At 40.6% G+C, this 14,996-nt stretch overlaps 1 protein-coding gene across 1 annotated transcript in view; it reads right to left on the bottom strand.

Moving 5' to 3' along the window:
• KLHL29 (kelch like family member 29) overlaps nt 1–14,996 on the bottom strand; it is a 389,148-nt gene that overhangs the window by 124,317 nt on the left and 249,835 nt on the right. The window contains exons 4-5 of the mRNA XM_059469632.1: nt 14,140–14,281; nt 12,854–13,402 (exon numbers count right to left, since the gene is read on the bottom strand). Coding sequence (XP_059325615.1) covers nt 12,854–13,402; nt 14,140–14,281 — 691 coding nt within the window. The remainder of the gene's footprint in view (nt 1–12,853; nt 13,403–14,139; nt 14,282–14,996) is intronic.

The following is a 14,996-nucleotide window of genomic DNA, read 5'->3' on the forward strand; positions in this document are numbered from 1 at the left end:
TTTTTGATATTATACTGTCTAAAAGCAGTGACACACAAAAGAAATGCTTTTATCATTCTCAGTGCAAGGATGATACTAATTACATCATCTGTCATCATTATACAGCTAAACAAAACTTTTCTTTCATAGGAAACTGCCATTTAGCAAATTAACGGGTAATGACCCATAATATACAGAAGATTGAAATTTGGGAATTACACTCACATTAGTTTGTTTTCTGCTTTCCCCTCAATTTTAGTCCCTGATACATCATGAAAAGGAAGAGAGATGGAGAATTTCTTCAACTATTTAATTTGCCAATAGCCCTGTCGTCCTTTTGGAAACTGATGCAGGATCATCTCTGTCCATATCAGTGAATAGTTTCGTTCTACTTAATGATACAGCCAGTCTGCCAAGCCAGTAAAAGCCAGATGTTGGTACAGTGATGCACAGAAACCTGCTGCTGAGGCCAGATTTTCAAAATCAGACATGAAACGATGAGCCTGTATTTGATGCCAGATAGTGGATGGATGCTTGGAAATCAGGTCCTGGGATGTGAGTTGCCTCCTGAAGCCTGACCAGGTCACGTAAGATGATGGCATGGAGGAGGTATCTGAGGTGTCCCAGCAAGGAGCCCCACAGTAAGGCCAGGTAGGGTGAACATCCCTCCAAGAGCCCTCCTGCTGCCTGGACTCTGCTTCGAGCCTGGTGTAACACTGCAGTGAGCTGTGTCTGGGGAATGTTCAAGTGCCACTACTGAAAGAGAGATCTACAGGGATTACAAGAGGCACAAACCATTGTGGATGAGTCCTTAGTGCAAACTCCCATGCTTCTGGGAAAGAAGAAGAATAAAGAGACTTTATTTTTGATTGTGTCTGATCATGCTATGTTCTTTATATAGAAGCGAATACAGATTTTAGGTGTCAGGTACTTACTACTAAGACAATGTAGCAAATCCATCAAAATCCAGGGAAGTACATTTTAGACAGATCTTTGCTCAACCTGAACTTCTGTGGCCCAGATCAGTTATTTTCTTTCATCATGTACCAGCTACAATGTGGGGAAAATAAAAAGGGAAATTCCACAGTGAATTAAGAATAAAAATAATGGCAAAGACTAGTGAATTTTATATGAACCAGCCATGTCAGTGGAAGATTCAGTCACCAGTAGGTGCTTCAGATACAGTAAGAGCAATTAAGTACTTGGCCTTCCATTCCCATTGTCTGCATCAGGGTGTTTAGGACTTTTCTCTTGCCCATAAAATGATTTCCTGACTTAAGTGAAATTCTGAACTGAATGTATCTGTAAAGTAAGAGGAGTTCTCAGTTCCAATTTATCATTGTTAAAGTGGATTAAAGGATTTTTTATTAGTAACACTTAGAGCTCACTTGTTCATGCACTTGGAGACTTCTACCAGAGGAAACCTTCCCCAGCAGACAGCCAGGCCAAATCAAAAGCTGAAAATGAGCGTGTGATGAGCACATTACACAGGCTGATGAGGACTGTGATGAGCTGGGAATTAGTGAGGAAGCCTTTGAGGAAAGACTGAGCGCTGGTGGAAACCCGAGCATGGCTCTTGTCCTTTTCTGAGTCACTGCTGAACGAAAAGCCTAAGCCCCCTGCGGGACACCGCACTACTGCAACGATGGCTCCTCAGTGAGGTATGTAAGCCTCTCTCTCAGCATTAACCCTCTTAGCAAGCCTCAGTATTTTAAACAGTATAAGACAGCACTGGAAATTGTGTGAGATAACAGTGTAAGTAAAAGTTCAACAAATCCTGAATCAAAACTGTTGACAATATATGCCCAAATTGGCTTTAGTGTTGCTAATGAAATGATGCTTGGTAAATGACTGGATGTATCACATCCACAAGTAGCTCTCCACAGGCAGAAGACGAAAGCCATATTGATCACAAAAAGGGGCTTGATGTGTTTGTTTTCTCAACCCAATAGGCAAATACTGTATTAATTTTAGGTAATTTGAACCAACATTATCAAAATGCTCTCTTAACACACATACAGTAAAATAATTTAATAAAAATTGTACTTTGTTATAATGCCAGCTCCTCTGACAGAGGAGCTATGTTCATGCTGAGCTGTCCATCTGCTGAAACTCTTGACCCTATCCATGAAATTTAAAACAGGATTGATGAATCCAAGTTGTTAAAGTGTATAAGTACCTACATCACATTTATGGAAACCTAGTTAGTGCAGTAAAGAACCAAGAGTGATTCAACAGGGCAACCAGAGGAGCCCAGAGCAGCTGTTCCCACACTGGGCCCTGGTGACCTCCAACATGTTCTGGGATAGCCAAGTGCCCCCAGACAGCCAGAACCTGTGGGAAAGCTCTGTTCTCCCAGTACTCAGCAACCACGTCAGATGTAGTAACACATCTAGGATCTACATGGCCCCAGCTGACTGTCTTTTAATGAATGAGTGACATTTTCACTTTCTCAATTTAAGCAAGGGAAGGAATCTTAACAGACCTGATTGCTGGGTAGGGCTTTTATAACCAAGACTTCAGTTTTGAATAGAAATTATTTATCATTCTCGTTTATTAACCACATAATAACAATCCAAGATGCTATCACTGCCTTTTCTTTATTACAATGTCTTTTTAAACATATTCTGTTTTCCATTTAAGGTTTTAAGTAAATCTCTCATCATCTGGTTTTGGGACATCAATTCAAGATTCAAAGGAAGTTCCTTGAACTCTCCTGGTCCTCAGTTCCTGGCTAACAATTACCAACCCAGCCAAACACTTTCCTCCCTCCAAACTTGAAATAATAATTTCAGTGTCTTTGCAGGCCCAGACTATGCAATTATAAGCTAGATCCAGTCTGGATAATTATAAATTATATCTTTTAAATCACCTATTTCACTTGGAGAAAATATAAATACCCCTTTTTATGGGGTACCTGGGTTGTCCCACTCCAGGGCTGGCTACCTCCTAAGCCAGTGAGAAATTACATTAAACTCCCAACATTCCCAGGGCATTTGAATAGGTAGAAATGAGACAATGTTACCAACCCAACACATGTAAAAGGACTTAGCATTTTTTAAATACGTCCCTTCTCTCATTAAAACATATTTTGATATTTAGAATTTGTCTTCTATATATGTTAAAACATTATTTCTTGATAGTTATATAGATCTTCAGTACATAAACAGCCCTTCTCTACTTTCTTTATAACACAAAAAGAAGGCTCCAGTCTCAGGAAATACCAAAACTTACTGAAATATTGAATTTACCACCTCAACATCCAGAAATTTGGACAAAAATACATGATAAAATAATTTCCTGGTTTTAGTAAAATTCTTGGTTGAGTTCACCCTTAAAGCCAAGAGGTGCTGTCAGCACCACTTTATCTCCCCAGAAATGAGTGAATTAAGGCAGCCCTGACTGATAACATTGAGACTCACTGCACAGGGTTTACCCATATGGCAGTTTTGAGAGAAAGAAAAAATAAAAAAAATAAAGTAATGATGGCTTATCCAAAGACATGAGGGCAGTTCCAGCAAAGGGTTGCTGAATTCATTAAATTTCTCAAGGAAGAAATTCTTATTGGTGTGGGCTTTTCACAGATAGGCTCTTGTTGAAATGTAGTGAATTTCTGCTTGTGAGCAGATTTGTCTGTTCTTGAACAGCTGATCCTTGGACAAGATGTCAAATTTGCTTGTACTGTTCCAGCAAGTAACATACAATGAAGAGTTAGTTTGTTATTCTGGAGCTGAAGGAATATGAGCCAATGTTCTTGATACATTTCTACAAATGAAAGAGAGGCTCATGTATTTCTTTGGAGTGGTTCTTTACATATGGGTGATTAAATATCTGCATCTGTCTAAACCTGAAATCACTTGAGTGATTCCTGTAGGAGGTACCTACTATCCATCTAGAAAAAAGTCTTCTAAAATGCTCCTAAAAAGTGCTTCTCTATTTCGATGTTCAACAGGGGTTCCAAATTAGAGCTCTAACCATCCTACAGAAGAACAAACAAAACCCTCAAAGAAAAGGGTTGTTCTTAAAATGGCACAGTATGCCCATGATAAGAGAATATCTAGAAGAAAAACATCTTAACACAGCAAATTCAGCCATCTAGAGAATCCACATCTGTAACAAAGTTCACATAGCATGCTGGAAAAGGCGAAGAGCAGAATCGTGTATTTCCTAGGTTACAGGCAATGGAAGTCTACTACCACTGCTCCTACTTCTGTTTTCCACAGGATGGTAGTGTTTTGTGCAAAATGATCCTTGGTTTAAAGAAACCACAGCTTGGGGATGCAAGGAATATTTCCCTCTTCCTTCACAAGGAAAAGGTCACACAGACGAGCTGGGTTTTATATTGGATTTGGATACTCTATAAGTCAGTCAGACTGAACAGGAGTGTCAGCCCACATTTGCTATTAAGATTTCTTTTATTTTCTCTGTATTTGTCTTTTTTTGTTCCATCTTCCTCACCCTCACCCAAATATTTCCATGTGCAGGCTGATGAGCAAAGCACATTTTGTCTCCCTTTGAAACCTCAGAGGAATCATCAATAAAAACCATAATGTTCTCTTTAATCCTACATTCTTTTTTATTTATTTTGAGTAATGCCAATGAGCAAAACTGTGCAAAATATAATGCACAAAGTCTTGAGGGAAACCCTCCATTCTGTTCTAAGTATTGCATAGTCATATGGTGCAAACTTGACTAAGCATATTGGCACTTTCTCTAGGCAAATGCTTCTGACTTAAACAGGCCTGGTCAAGTATTTCTCTTGAACTTACAGACTTTTTCTGCAGCCCAGAGATTTTTCCAGTACAGCAGTATGTACATAAAACACTTAATGCTGTAATTTTCTGAATTTAATAGGAAAAAAATTCAGGCTGCTTTTATTTGCACATCTAGATGGTGGAAGTTTTGTCTATGAGTAATCATCTCTGCAAGCTTATCTACCCTCTACCTCCTGATGATTTCATCCCCGATGATATTTTTCAGAAGATTCGAGGTGTTAGGTAATCCTATATTATTATTATTACTGTTGTTATTACTGACCATGACTCAAAGCCCGCCTCACTGTGGGACAGTGGAGCTTATCATTAGCAATCTCAAGGCACAGTAAAGTGAGGAAAGTCACTGTTTGGAAATGTTTGCATTTCACAAATTTGTTCAGATTTTTTTAATTTAACATGGGACAGAATAATTCTCATTCTGAATGCAGTGAGACAGAAATTATTCTTTTTCTTTCAGAATTTAGACACTGCTCCATGGAGGACTGCTGATTTGAAAAAAAGCATTTCCACATTCTTGTAAGGAAACCAAAACTCATTTGCAATTTAATAAATCTGCTTCTCTGGAGATCTCCAGAGGTCACAGAACAGCCCATTTTGGGAACATTGATGTACATACATAAATGCACAGTCTGGTGCTGGATGGACCTAGCTTTTTGAGTTTGGACTGAGTGTGAAGTCCCCATTCTCTGACACTGTAGCAGCTATAACTTGACTGTCCACATTTTAAGTCATGATATCAAAAAAAGTGGAATTATGCTGCTGTGAAGAAGAAGAAATCTTAGTGGGAAATTTTGGGAAAAGCCAAACTCATGGAGCAAACTAAATGCTCAGGAAAGGTATCTTTAAAGCACCTCCAGGCACAGGAGGACAGAGTGAAAGGGAACTGGTATATTTCCTGTTGCACCCAAAGGGATGGATGCAGATAAGGTTGCACCTCAGTATGTGTCAAGAGTTGAATGAGACAGATGACCAAGTGAAGACAAGGTCAAAGAAACCAGATATGAAACATGAGTTCTGAAAGGAGAATGGCAACTCTGCAAGTATTTTGACAATTAACAACTTCTAGAACATCCAAATGCAGTTCCAGCTAACTGCAATGGATTGCTGGACAGTATTTGGAAGGATGGATACATGGATGGATGGATATATGTATGGATAGGCAGCCTGCCTGAAAATTTGGTCTGTATTTATAAAAAGTTGCCACTTATGCATTCTGTGCCAGAAGAGATCCTAGATTTTGGTTATCATCCAGCCCCTGAGAAATTTTGCACCTTGTGAATACAGCGTTGTGTGGACGGGAGAGAAAATAGTAATTCAACAGAACTCTGCCGCCTCTCAGACTTATGTTGAATGCATTTGATGGCCACTGTCATGGACAAAACTATATTTGGTACAAAACCACATTCTAAGCAAACTTAAAACTAGGGAGTGGGAAGGAATTCAAGACAACTTCAAATGTATCACTGTCTAATTAACTAGGTGGATCTGCAAATGATGACATAATATCTGCAACAGTAAAATGAAACTTCTTCAGCTTTGTATTTGTAACACATAAACTACAGTTGCAAATCTGACATTTATTTAAAAAACAGACCTACAAAAAATAGCAGCAGGGACCAGATGACTTTTAAAAGCAGGTTCAGAGAGTTTTGACTCACTTCATCAACGCCCCAATTTTTATTTTTATTTTTATTTTTTATGATAACCCACATAAAACATTGGTGGTGCTGAGTGAGAAGATCCTCCTCCAGTTGAAATGTGGAATCTCAAGACACTGACATACTGAGAGATGTCAATCAAAAGATAATTCAATCACCTTTTTTATGCTGTATGTTTAGCAAGGCAATGTTCTAGGACGATTACAAGTCCTCTTTGACTCTTCAGTGCAGTTAATCTCTGTCTGTCATGACCTACCGACAGTGACATTAAAAGGACAGGAATTATGAAAAAGACCCTGCTTGGACCACAGAAAGGGGAAATGTATTTCATTTTTACTCAAGTGATGGCTTAGATACTCTCATCAACTTCTCAGTCCTGTTAAGGCTATTTTAATCAAAGAAGATGGTAACTAATATTGATAAAAATTTGATTTTAGAGGACCTGTTTGCTTTAAGTTTATTACTGCACATGAACAAGCTAAAACATGAGCCAGCAGCATGCTCTTGCAGCTAAGAAAGCCAGTGGTATTCTGGGCTGGCTGAATTAGTCCAAATATTGCTATGAGATCATAGGAGGTGGCCCTGCTCTTCTACTCAGCACTGGTGAGGCCTCACTTCAAGTCTAGTTCTGGGCTCCTCAATACAAGAGAGATATACTTGGAGAGTCCAGCAAAGGACTATGAAGATGATGAAGGGACTGGAGAACCTCTCCTAGGAGTAGAGGTTGAGACAGCTGGGGCTGCTCAGTCTGGAAAAGAAAAGGGGGCTCAGCAGGATCGCATCAATGTATATAAATTGAAATTACATAATTGTTTATAAATTGCACCTGAAGGGAGGGTGCAAAAAGGCTGGAGCCACGTTTCTTTCATGACCCTCACTTGTCAGAACCAGAGGCACTGGGCACAAACTGAAACACAGAAAGCTCCCTCTGAATATGAGGAAACATGTTTCCTCAGTGGGGGTCACTGACACTTGCTCAGGGGCTTTGTGCAGTCTCCATCCTTGCAGATATTCAGAAGTCATGTGGATGTGGTCCTGGGCAAACAGCTCTAAATGGCTGTGCTTGGCAAGGAGCTGGACCAAACAACCTCCAGAGGCCCCTTCCAACCTCAACCATTCTGTGATTCTGTGAACTCGTATGCATCATTACCAAGCTGAGCTTACAAATGACCACTACTCATCAGTGCCTTGGTACCATTTAGGCCATCCCAGGAAATCACCACTGTCCTAAGGAAAACACAAGAAGAGACATGCACAATGCTAACACTTCCATGCTAACATGGAAGACACAGTAAGAGAAATGCACAATGCTAACCTAACTCTGCTACAAACAATTGGAGAGAATGCAGTAGATTGTAGATTTCCTTCCCTACAACTATGTGGATACATATCCATATATATGTATATACACATACACATGCCCCCCATACAATTTTATATATAATTTTATACCTATAATTTTAATACTCTATCTCTCTACCTTTCTAGACAAAAGGGAGGTTTTCCTAAGGTTACACAGGCCATGTATTCTGGTGCAAGGCAGAGAATGGAAAAGAATCTTTCTTTTAAAGAGTCTTTATCACACAATATCTTTTAAGTACTGTTACTAGAATAACAAATGCTAGGTTACGTGAAGAATTTAAACACTCTCCACCCCACAGCATTCATGTCTGGAAGTAGGTCCACTCACAGAAATGCTGGTCAAGCTGAAATCCCTTTGAAAATTCAGCCTTTTCTGAAGAAAAAGTTGACAGTTATTGACAAAATGTTGTACTCTGCCTTGTTACTATTCATGATTAAGGAAAGTAAATATTGTCTGAGGCCTAATGAGAATTCCAATGCAATAAAGTCAAGTGTGAAAGGTGCAATCAATAAGTGATGATGCAACAGTATTCCTTTGTAGTTTTGTTATTGTTTAGTTCATGCTATTTGCTGATGCTTGAAAATGAAGTGTTAAGAAATTAGTGTTACAAGGATTAACATTCAGATTTTATTTCTGATATTGTTATGTTTCTACAGTCATTACACTCTGAACACTAATTAGCATCTGCTTTCTTTTCCCACTAGTTAAGGACTGCAAACCAAAGAATTATAGAACACAAATACTATGGAAACGAACATCAGTATTTTCCATTAACATCCACAAATTAAACCCCATGATGTCCATGGTTAATTTTACACTGCAGGAGTAAGTAGTGCAATAAAGTCCTGTATTTTCCTCATTTTTTGTGTTAGAAACTATGCTTCAAAGTATATCAAATGTATGAAGGTAGTGTATTTCCAAATGTGTAATAGCTCTCAGAGCCCCAGCTGGAATGTTTATGTTCTACGTGATATCATAGGTATCCACCAAGGGCTCAGCTTTGGATTTACAAGGCATGTCTATCAGGAAGCATGTTGCTCCAGGAGACAGACAAGGACTACATCTCAGTTACTCAGTTTCTGCAAGTGAACCAATCTCTTCCAGTCCTTCATCAGACTGATTAATTCCTCTCTGTTTAGCTCAGCTGGATTGGCAGGCACATTTACATTGGTCTCTGCCACTGTGCTATAGCACAGGACACTGGTACCTTGTGTCAGAAATTGAAGGGATGATTTTCTCTCTTCCCTGCAGGCACATTGTACTAGTGACAATTTGTGCTGGCCACATCACGTAGCCTAAAGATCATGAAAATCTGTTTGAATATTCTTTGCAACTCTGTATTTTCTGAAGAAGCCACGTAAAAATTTGGCAATGAGAACTTCAGTGGATTTTCACCGAATACATTTACAATTAACATCTTTATGTTTTTGAATATTCTGCTGTATCAATTGCTCTCGAACTTTAGCTTATAGAGCAAGATTTAGGACATGGATGGAAAACAAGAGGTGGTTGTGTCCTAAATAGTTGGTTACATACCTGTGTTAAGGTGTCATGGCTTTTGAAGTCAGCTATGAGTATTTGGCATTAATCCTTTCCAAAGGGAAACTACAGGTCAGAGCAGACGCCTCCCAAAACTCCTGTTCGTTGTGCATGGTAAAAGACCCCATGCATTTCACAAGGCAGCTCTACAGTTCTTCATACATTGCTAAAAGCAATAATTCCTTTGAAATTTTATTTCTCTTGCAATGTAACAACTTTATAAATTCACTAAGTAAACAGATCATGTAGTTAACTTTAACTCCTGTTTAAAGAGCATAACCTATTCTGACCAAGACGATTCTCTAATTCATGCACAATTTCTCTTACAAATAGTTTCAATGGAATTAGGTAAAAAATAGTTGTAACACTGGAGAATGACATATCTATTTTATATCATGTTTCTTGTTATCAAAATGCATTTTTTGCAAAGCCATGGAAATGACTCTTTCAGTCACATGAGATCTCTTGACCTATTGCAAATAAGACAGCAGTGCATTTAACTTTTGGCAACTTATTTGTTTATGCGTATTTAGAAACAGCTGAGGAAGAAATCTAGTTCTGCATGAACACAGTATAAAATGGCCCATACACATACACAGCCAAAGGAAAGATAAATATGGGAAATAAAACATGATGTTTCAAATCGGCTCCCTAAGAAAATCTAAAAATATAAGAAACCCTATCATATTAACCAGAAAGAACTGTTCTTTCACTTAAGGGATAGTTGGGCAATTATTCAAACCTGGACAAGACTGGATTGTCAAGTGAAATAATAATTCAGAGTTCCACAGGATAATGAGATAGATCTCAAGGCCATTAGCAGTGGCCCTTATTATAATACTGGCCAAGTTTCCCTAAGAAAGAGAGAGAATATTTAAATGAAACTTGTAGGGAACTAGTTTGAACTTGTATATTTGAACAGCTTAATACTGTCTCCTAGTTTCCATTCATTATTGGAGAGAAAGGTATCTACCATGTAAGACTGTGAAATCAGTCAGTCTTTCGAGACTGAAATCCCTGAGGGCAGAAACTAAAACATAAAATAATTGGATAATCAAGCCACATTGAAACTCCTGGAGCTTATATTAAGAATCTTATTCTAGTGAGATTTTAAGGTCTGGTTCAGCACCCAGTTGTCTCCTCTTTCCTGATTGTTTCTCTCTCATTCAACACAAACAAATCCACCATATATCTTCTCTGACTTCAGGTGTGTCATGAAGAATTACAGCTTTAGATGTAAGGGCTTTCTAGGTTGGAAACAGAGGAAGGGATTACTTTATCTCTATGAAATAGGTTCTGCTTATGAGACATTTGTATATGCATGCTTCAGTCTGTTCTGTTTGTTTGCTTTTAACCACTATGGGAATAACTCAATAGCTGGTGGTCACAGAGAAGCTCTCCAATCCCTGGAAAAAACAGTTGTCTAGCCTGCAGTTTGTGAGGTACAGTATGGTTAATGTGTCAGCAATTACCATGGATCAGAAATACTGCTTGTTTTAGTATTCTCCTTCTGATCCTTCTCCTAAGTACAGGAATTTCCAAATACAGGAGCAGATCTAGGTCTGGCATGCTTGGTATCCTCCAGTGAGGAACTCTGCTCTGCACCTTAATGAACATCTCCTAGGCTGACTGGTCTCTGGGGCACTTGGACTATTAGGCCAGACCGGGGTTTACAGCAGGTTAAGCAAAAAGGCTGACTAAGAATTTGTAAATCAAATATTAAAGACTGATTAAATATTTTACGATCTTTTTACTTAGGCTTTGATTTGAAGTTTACTTCATCTGCTAGCCAGAGATCTGCTGAAGGTTAATTGATGGAGGAAGAGTAAATAACAGCTCATGCTGCTGGCCCTAAGCATGCGAGGCATTTAGGAGTATTCCTAACCTCTAGTGTGCAGTCACTGGCATGCTCATTTGTCTCACTAGGTTAGTGTCACTAGGGCTCAGATATGTGATCAAATTACTGCCCTGAAAGTGGTTTAAGCTTATGTGTTTTCCCTTGTATTGTATATTTGCACATGTCTCCAGTGACACCAAGTAATCCCTTAAATTGCGTTAATTTGATCATGCATCTGAGTACCCAGTGCAGAAAATTGGGATAGGTGGCTATGGAAAGTGGAGATGATGTTTCTTAGAAGACAAATAGTTCCTATGGAGAAGAGAGACATCCAGCAGAACTCAGTCTACCAGGATAGAGTATAAATCTCTCCCCCTTTCTTTCTCCTTCTACAAAATCAATGGTTTGTAACACATAATCATGACTTGACAAATTGCTTTTGTGGACTTTGGGCTTTTTTCTTCTTTTTTAAAGGGAAAGAATTAACAATACCCTTATAATTGTTGGTTAATTTTTGGCTATCCAACTGGACCAGTGTCATTTAAGGCCCATCTAGAGAGCTCGAAGAAAAATTCAGAGGCTCATTATCCAGCAAGAGCCCTCACCATAGAGGTTTAGAGTTGGAAACTTAAAAGCGATCTGAATATCTGGTTTTACAAAAGTACTGCTGAGATTCTATCTGAGCTCCTTTTCAAGGGAACTTTGGTAAGGGTTTACACATACCAAAGTACAATTTATGTAAAGAGCAGGAAGAGTTATTGGACCAATCATTTTTAATAGAGACTCCTTGTCTTTAATTCAGAGCTACACAACAGAACTTAATAGCTTGTGGCAAATAAATAATTTACACATGGATTGTGTCTGAATAGAAATGCATACATAAAATATCACAGACTTAATGAAGGTGCTGTTTTTTTACAAAATCAATTTAATTGATTTTGCTGATAGGTCTGCATTAATATTTTTGGAAGCTCCATTTTGCTTCACCTGTACACATGGCCCAATCGTGATTTGTAAGGGAGGAAGGGAAAACTCTTCAAATGCAATTAGAAACTTGTAACACAGAGAGCATTGGTAGTTTTGAAGTGTCTGGGGTAAGACACTCGGAAATAACACTCCACTGTGACCTGGTAGAGGGGCTCATTTACAAAGTACTCCTCAGAAAAGGTCAGAACGCTCATGACTATTCAGTCATGTGTTTTGTAGCATTTGAGCCCAGTGAAGATGGTAATGAAGAGTTTTCCCCTTAACACTGAACATGTTGGGCTGTTGAGCTGCAGTCAGCTTTGACTTATGTTTGGCCTGAGCTCCTACCAGAGTGGGGAGAAGGCAAGGGCTGGACAAGGAGGTTGTTGTGGCAGATGCACAACTGCAGCCAGGAGAACAGTAGTTGGATGGAAACATTACATGGGGTGTATTTCACAGGGAGAGGCATGGGATGATGGCTGCTTTACCCTTGGGAACACCAGCTTATCTGATGGGCCTGAAAGCTGTTTTTCACTGCTTTTCGCCCACAGCCTGTCGTACCTCCTGCTAACATGTTGCTTTTTGTCGTCAGTAACTCACAGAAGCTCTGCATTTTAGAAAAGCGCGTAGGCAGCCGCCATAGCCGGCGGGCCCACAGAGAGCGGCCGGGACGCTGAGGGTCAGCTGCCGCCCGCCCCCGCTGCGCGCCCCAGGGGGCCGAGCTGGCCCGCCTTACCTTTGGGGTGCCAGGGGTCCGTGAACTCGTACTTCCCCACGCCGATCGTCCGCAGCATCTGCACCCCGTTGGTGTTGTCCGGGCCGCCCGCCGCGGCCGCGCTGGGGGGCAGCGGGGCGGCCGCCTGCCCGTTGGTGGTGGGCGCGTTGCTGGGCAGGGCGGCCGAGGGCAGGGCCGGCGGCGGTGGCGGCAGCATGGGGCAGGCTAGGTGGCCATTGCCCACCGCGCCGGGGCCTGGGTGGGCCACTGGGCCCACGCCGCTCATGGAGGGCATGCTGAGGGGCTGGCTGTTGGTGTACAATGGCTGGCTCTGGAGGTTGACCACCATGTTGCTGAGGGGCTGGGAGGGCTGCGGCTGGAGCTGGTAGTGGCCCGGCATCAGCGGGAGCTGGGGGGTGATGTGCGGTGGGAGGGAGGGTGTGACGCCGATGACGGGGGCCTGGACGTTGGCGGCCGGGCTGAAGGTGGGTGGCTGTGTCATCCCATAGGAGTGCGTGATGAGGGCGGGCTGGCTGCCCGCTGCCACCGTGGTGACCCAGGGTGCTGCACCTGCGGCACGAAGGAAGGCCGGCAATGGCGGTGGGCTCGGCATGGGGGAGAACAGACATCAACACCCTCATCCTTCCCCTCCCGCACTCGTGGACAGCACTGACACGCCCTGCTGCACTACACCTAATGCAGTTTGGGATCTGGAGCCCTTCCCAAGCAGTAAGTGCGTGAAATTGCTGCAGCGATGTGAGCACAATTGTTAAAATACTCATCAGGTGACATGCGGCATGTTTGCGGTTTTATGTATTTTGCACTTTATGCAGCTTAAGCACACGCTTCCAAGAAAATTAACCTCTTTCCCTGCTGTGCTTTCACGGCTCCCTGACAAACACTCTGTGTGTATAATAATGGTGCTCCAGCCACTACAAAGACATTGTAATTAGGCGTCTGGCATAGTAGCACAATGTATGATATGTGTCTGGAAGCTGGAAATCATTTCAGGTAGTTCTGGACATAAAAGAAGTCTTAAAGTATTACAGAGCGCCTTTCCCTCCAGTGAAGGTAGAAAAGGATAAAAAAAACCCCACTCTAATGAACTTGCAGCATCTTAATACATTTGTATCAGCCCCAGCACAGAAGAAACTTGAGGGGTCTTTACAATGAGGGAAAACCCCTGCTAAAGAATAAAGAAAGGGCTCACAATGAAGTCTAATTTACAGAGGTAAATGGAGATAGTGCATTGAATTTGCTTTGAACGATTTTCCCTGGTAGAATTACAAATAAGATTAGAGACATACCTGGGTTTTCATTCTCCCTCATCTGTTTAGATGGAGGCTCATCAGTGTCCCAGGGCGTGGACTGATTGATGGGTGTCTGTCCCCACCTGACGCTTGTTGCAAGTCCTTGAGGCTGATTTTCAGTCTTGGAAATGCAAGGTGTCTACCAGAGAGAAAGAAAAATACAGAATAAAAATGTTTTGACTATTGGGATTAATTATGGTTCCTCATAACTAGTAGCTTGCTTGTTTGTTATAGTCCAAGAGGATATCCTAAGATCTTTAAATATCATTCATTTGGGGGTTGGACTACATGATCTCCAACAATTCTGTGATTTTGTGATTCTGTGATTGTCCTCCTGGCTTGCATGAGATGTCTGTATGGAAATACAATATATTTGAAAAAAAAATTGCTTCTGGAAATTTAATAGATCTACCTTAAAAAATCCACAACAAACTAGTATTTTCAGAAATAAGTCACTTCATTTGCCATAAAAATAAAAAAAACCCCAACAAACAACAACCCAGATATGGTAATATCTACTCAGTGGCAGCTACATAAAATGGAACAATCTTCTGTTTGCTCAATTTCTTCCAAAAATAGCGAGTTTTGTTTAGCAGGAGGTAGAACAAGAGAGACTTATTTACAACTGTAGGACAAATTACTGTAGAACAGTAAAGAGAAGTCTTTGCATTTACTGTCTGTCAACCCTTGAAATTGAATGCCAATAAAAAAAAGCATAACATCACTGGCTGCTAAAGTGGGTATGTTGGCAGGTCTTCAGAGAGGTTAAAATAACTGTAAAGGAGGGGAAGGATTTGGGCTGAATAATCATCAAAGCAGACATGATCTGAAAGAGATCTCTTGATGAAGAAACT

Source organism: Ammospiza nelsoni, chromosome 3 (genome assembly GCF_027579445.1).
Source record: "Ammospiza nelsoni isolate bAmmNel1 chromosome 3, bAmmNel1.pri, whole genome shotgun sequence".
NCBI lineage: Eukaryota > Metazoa > Chordata > Aves > Passeriformes > Passerellidae > Ammospiza > Ammospiza nelsoni.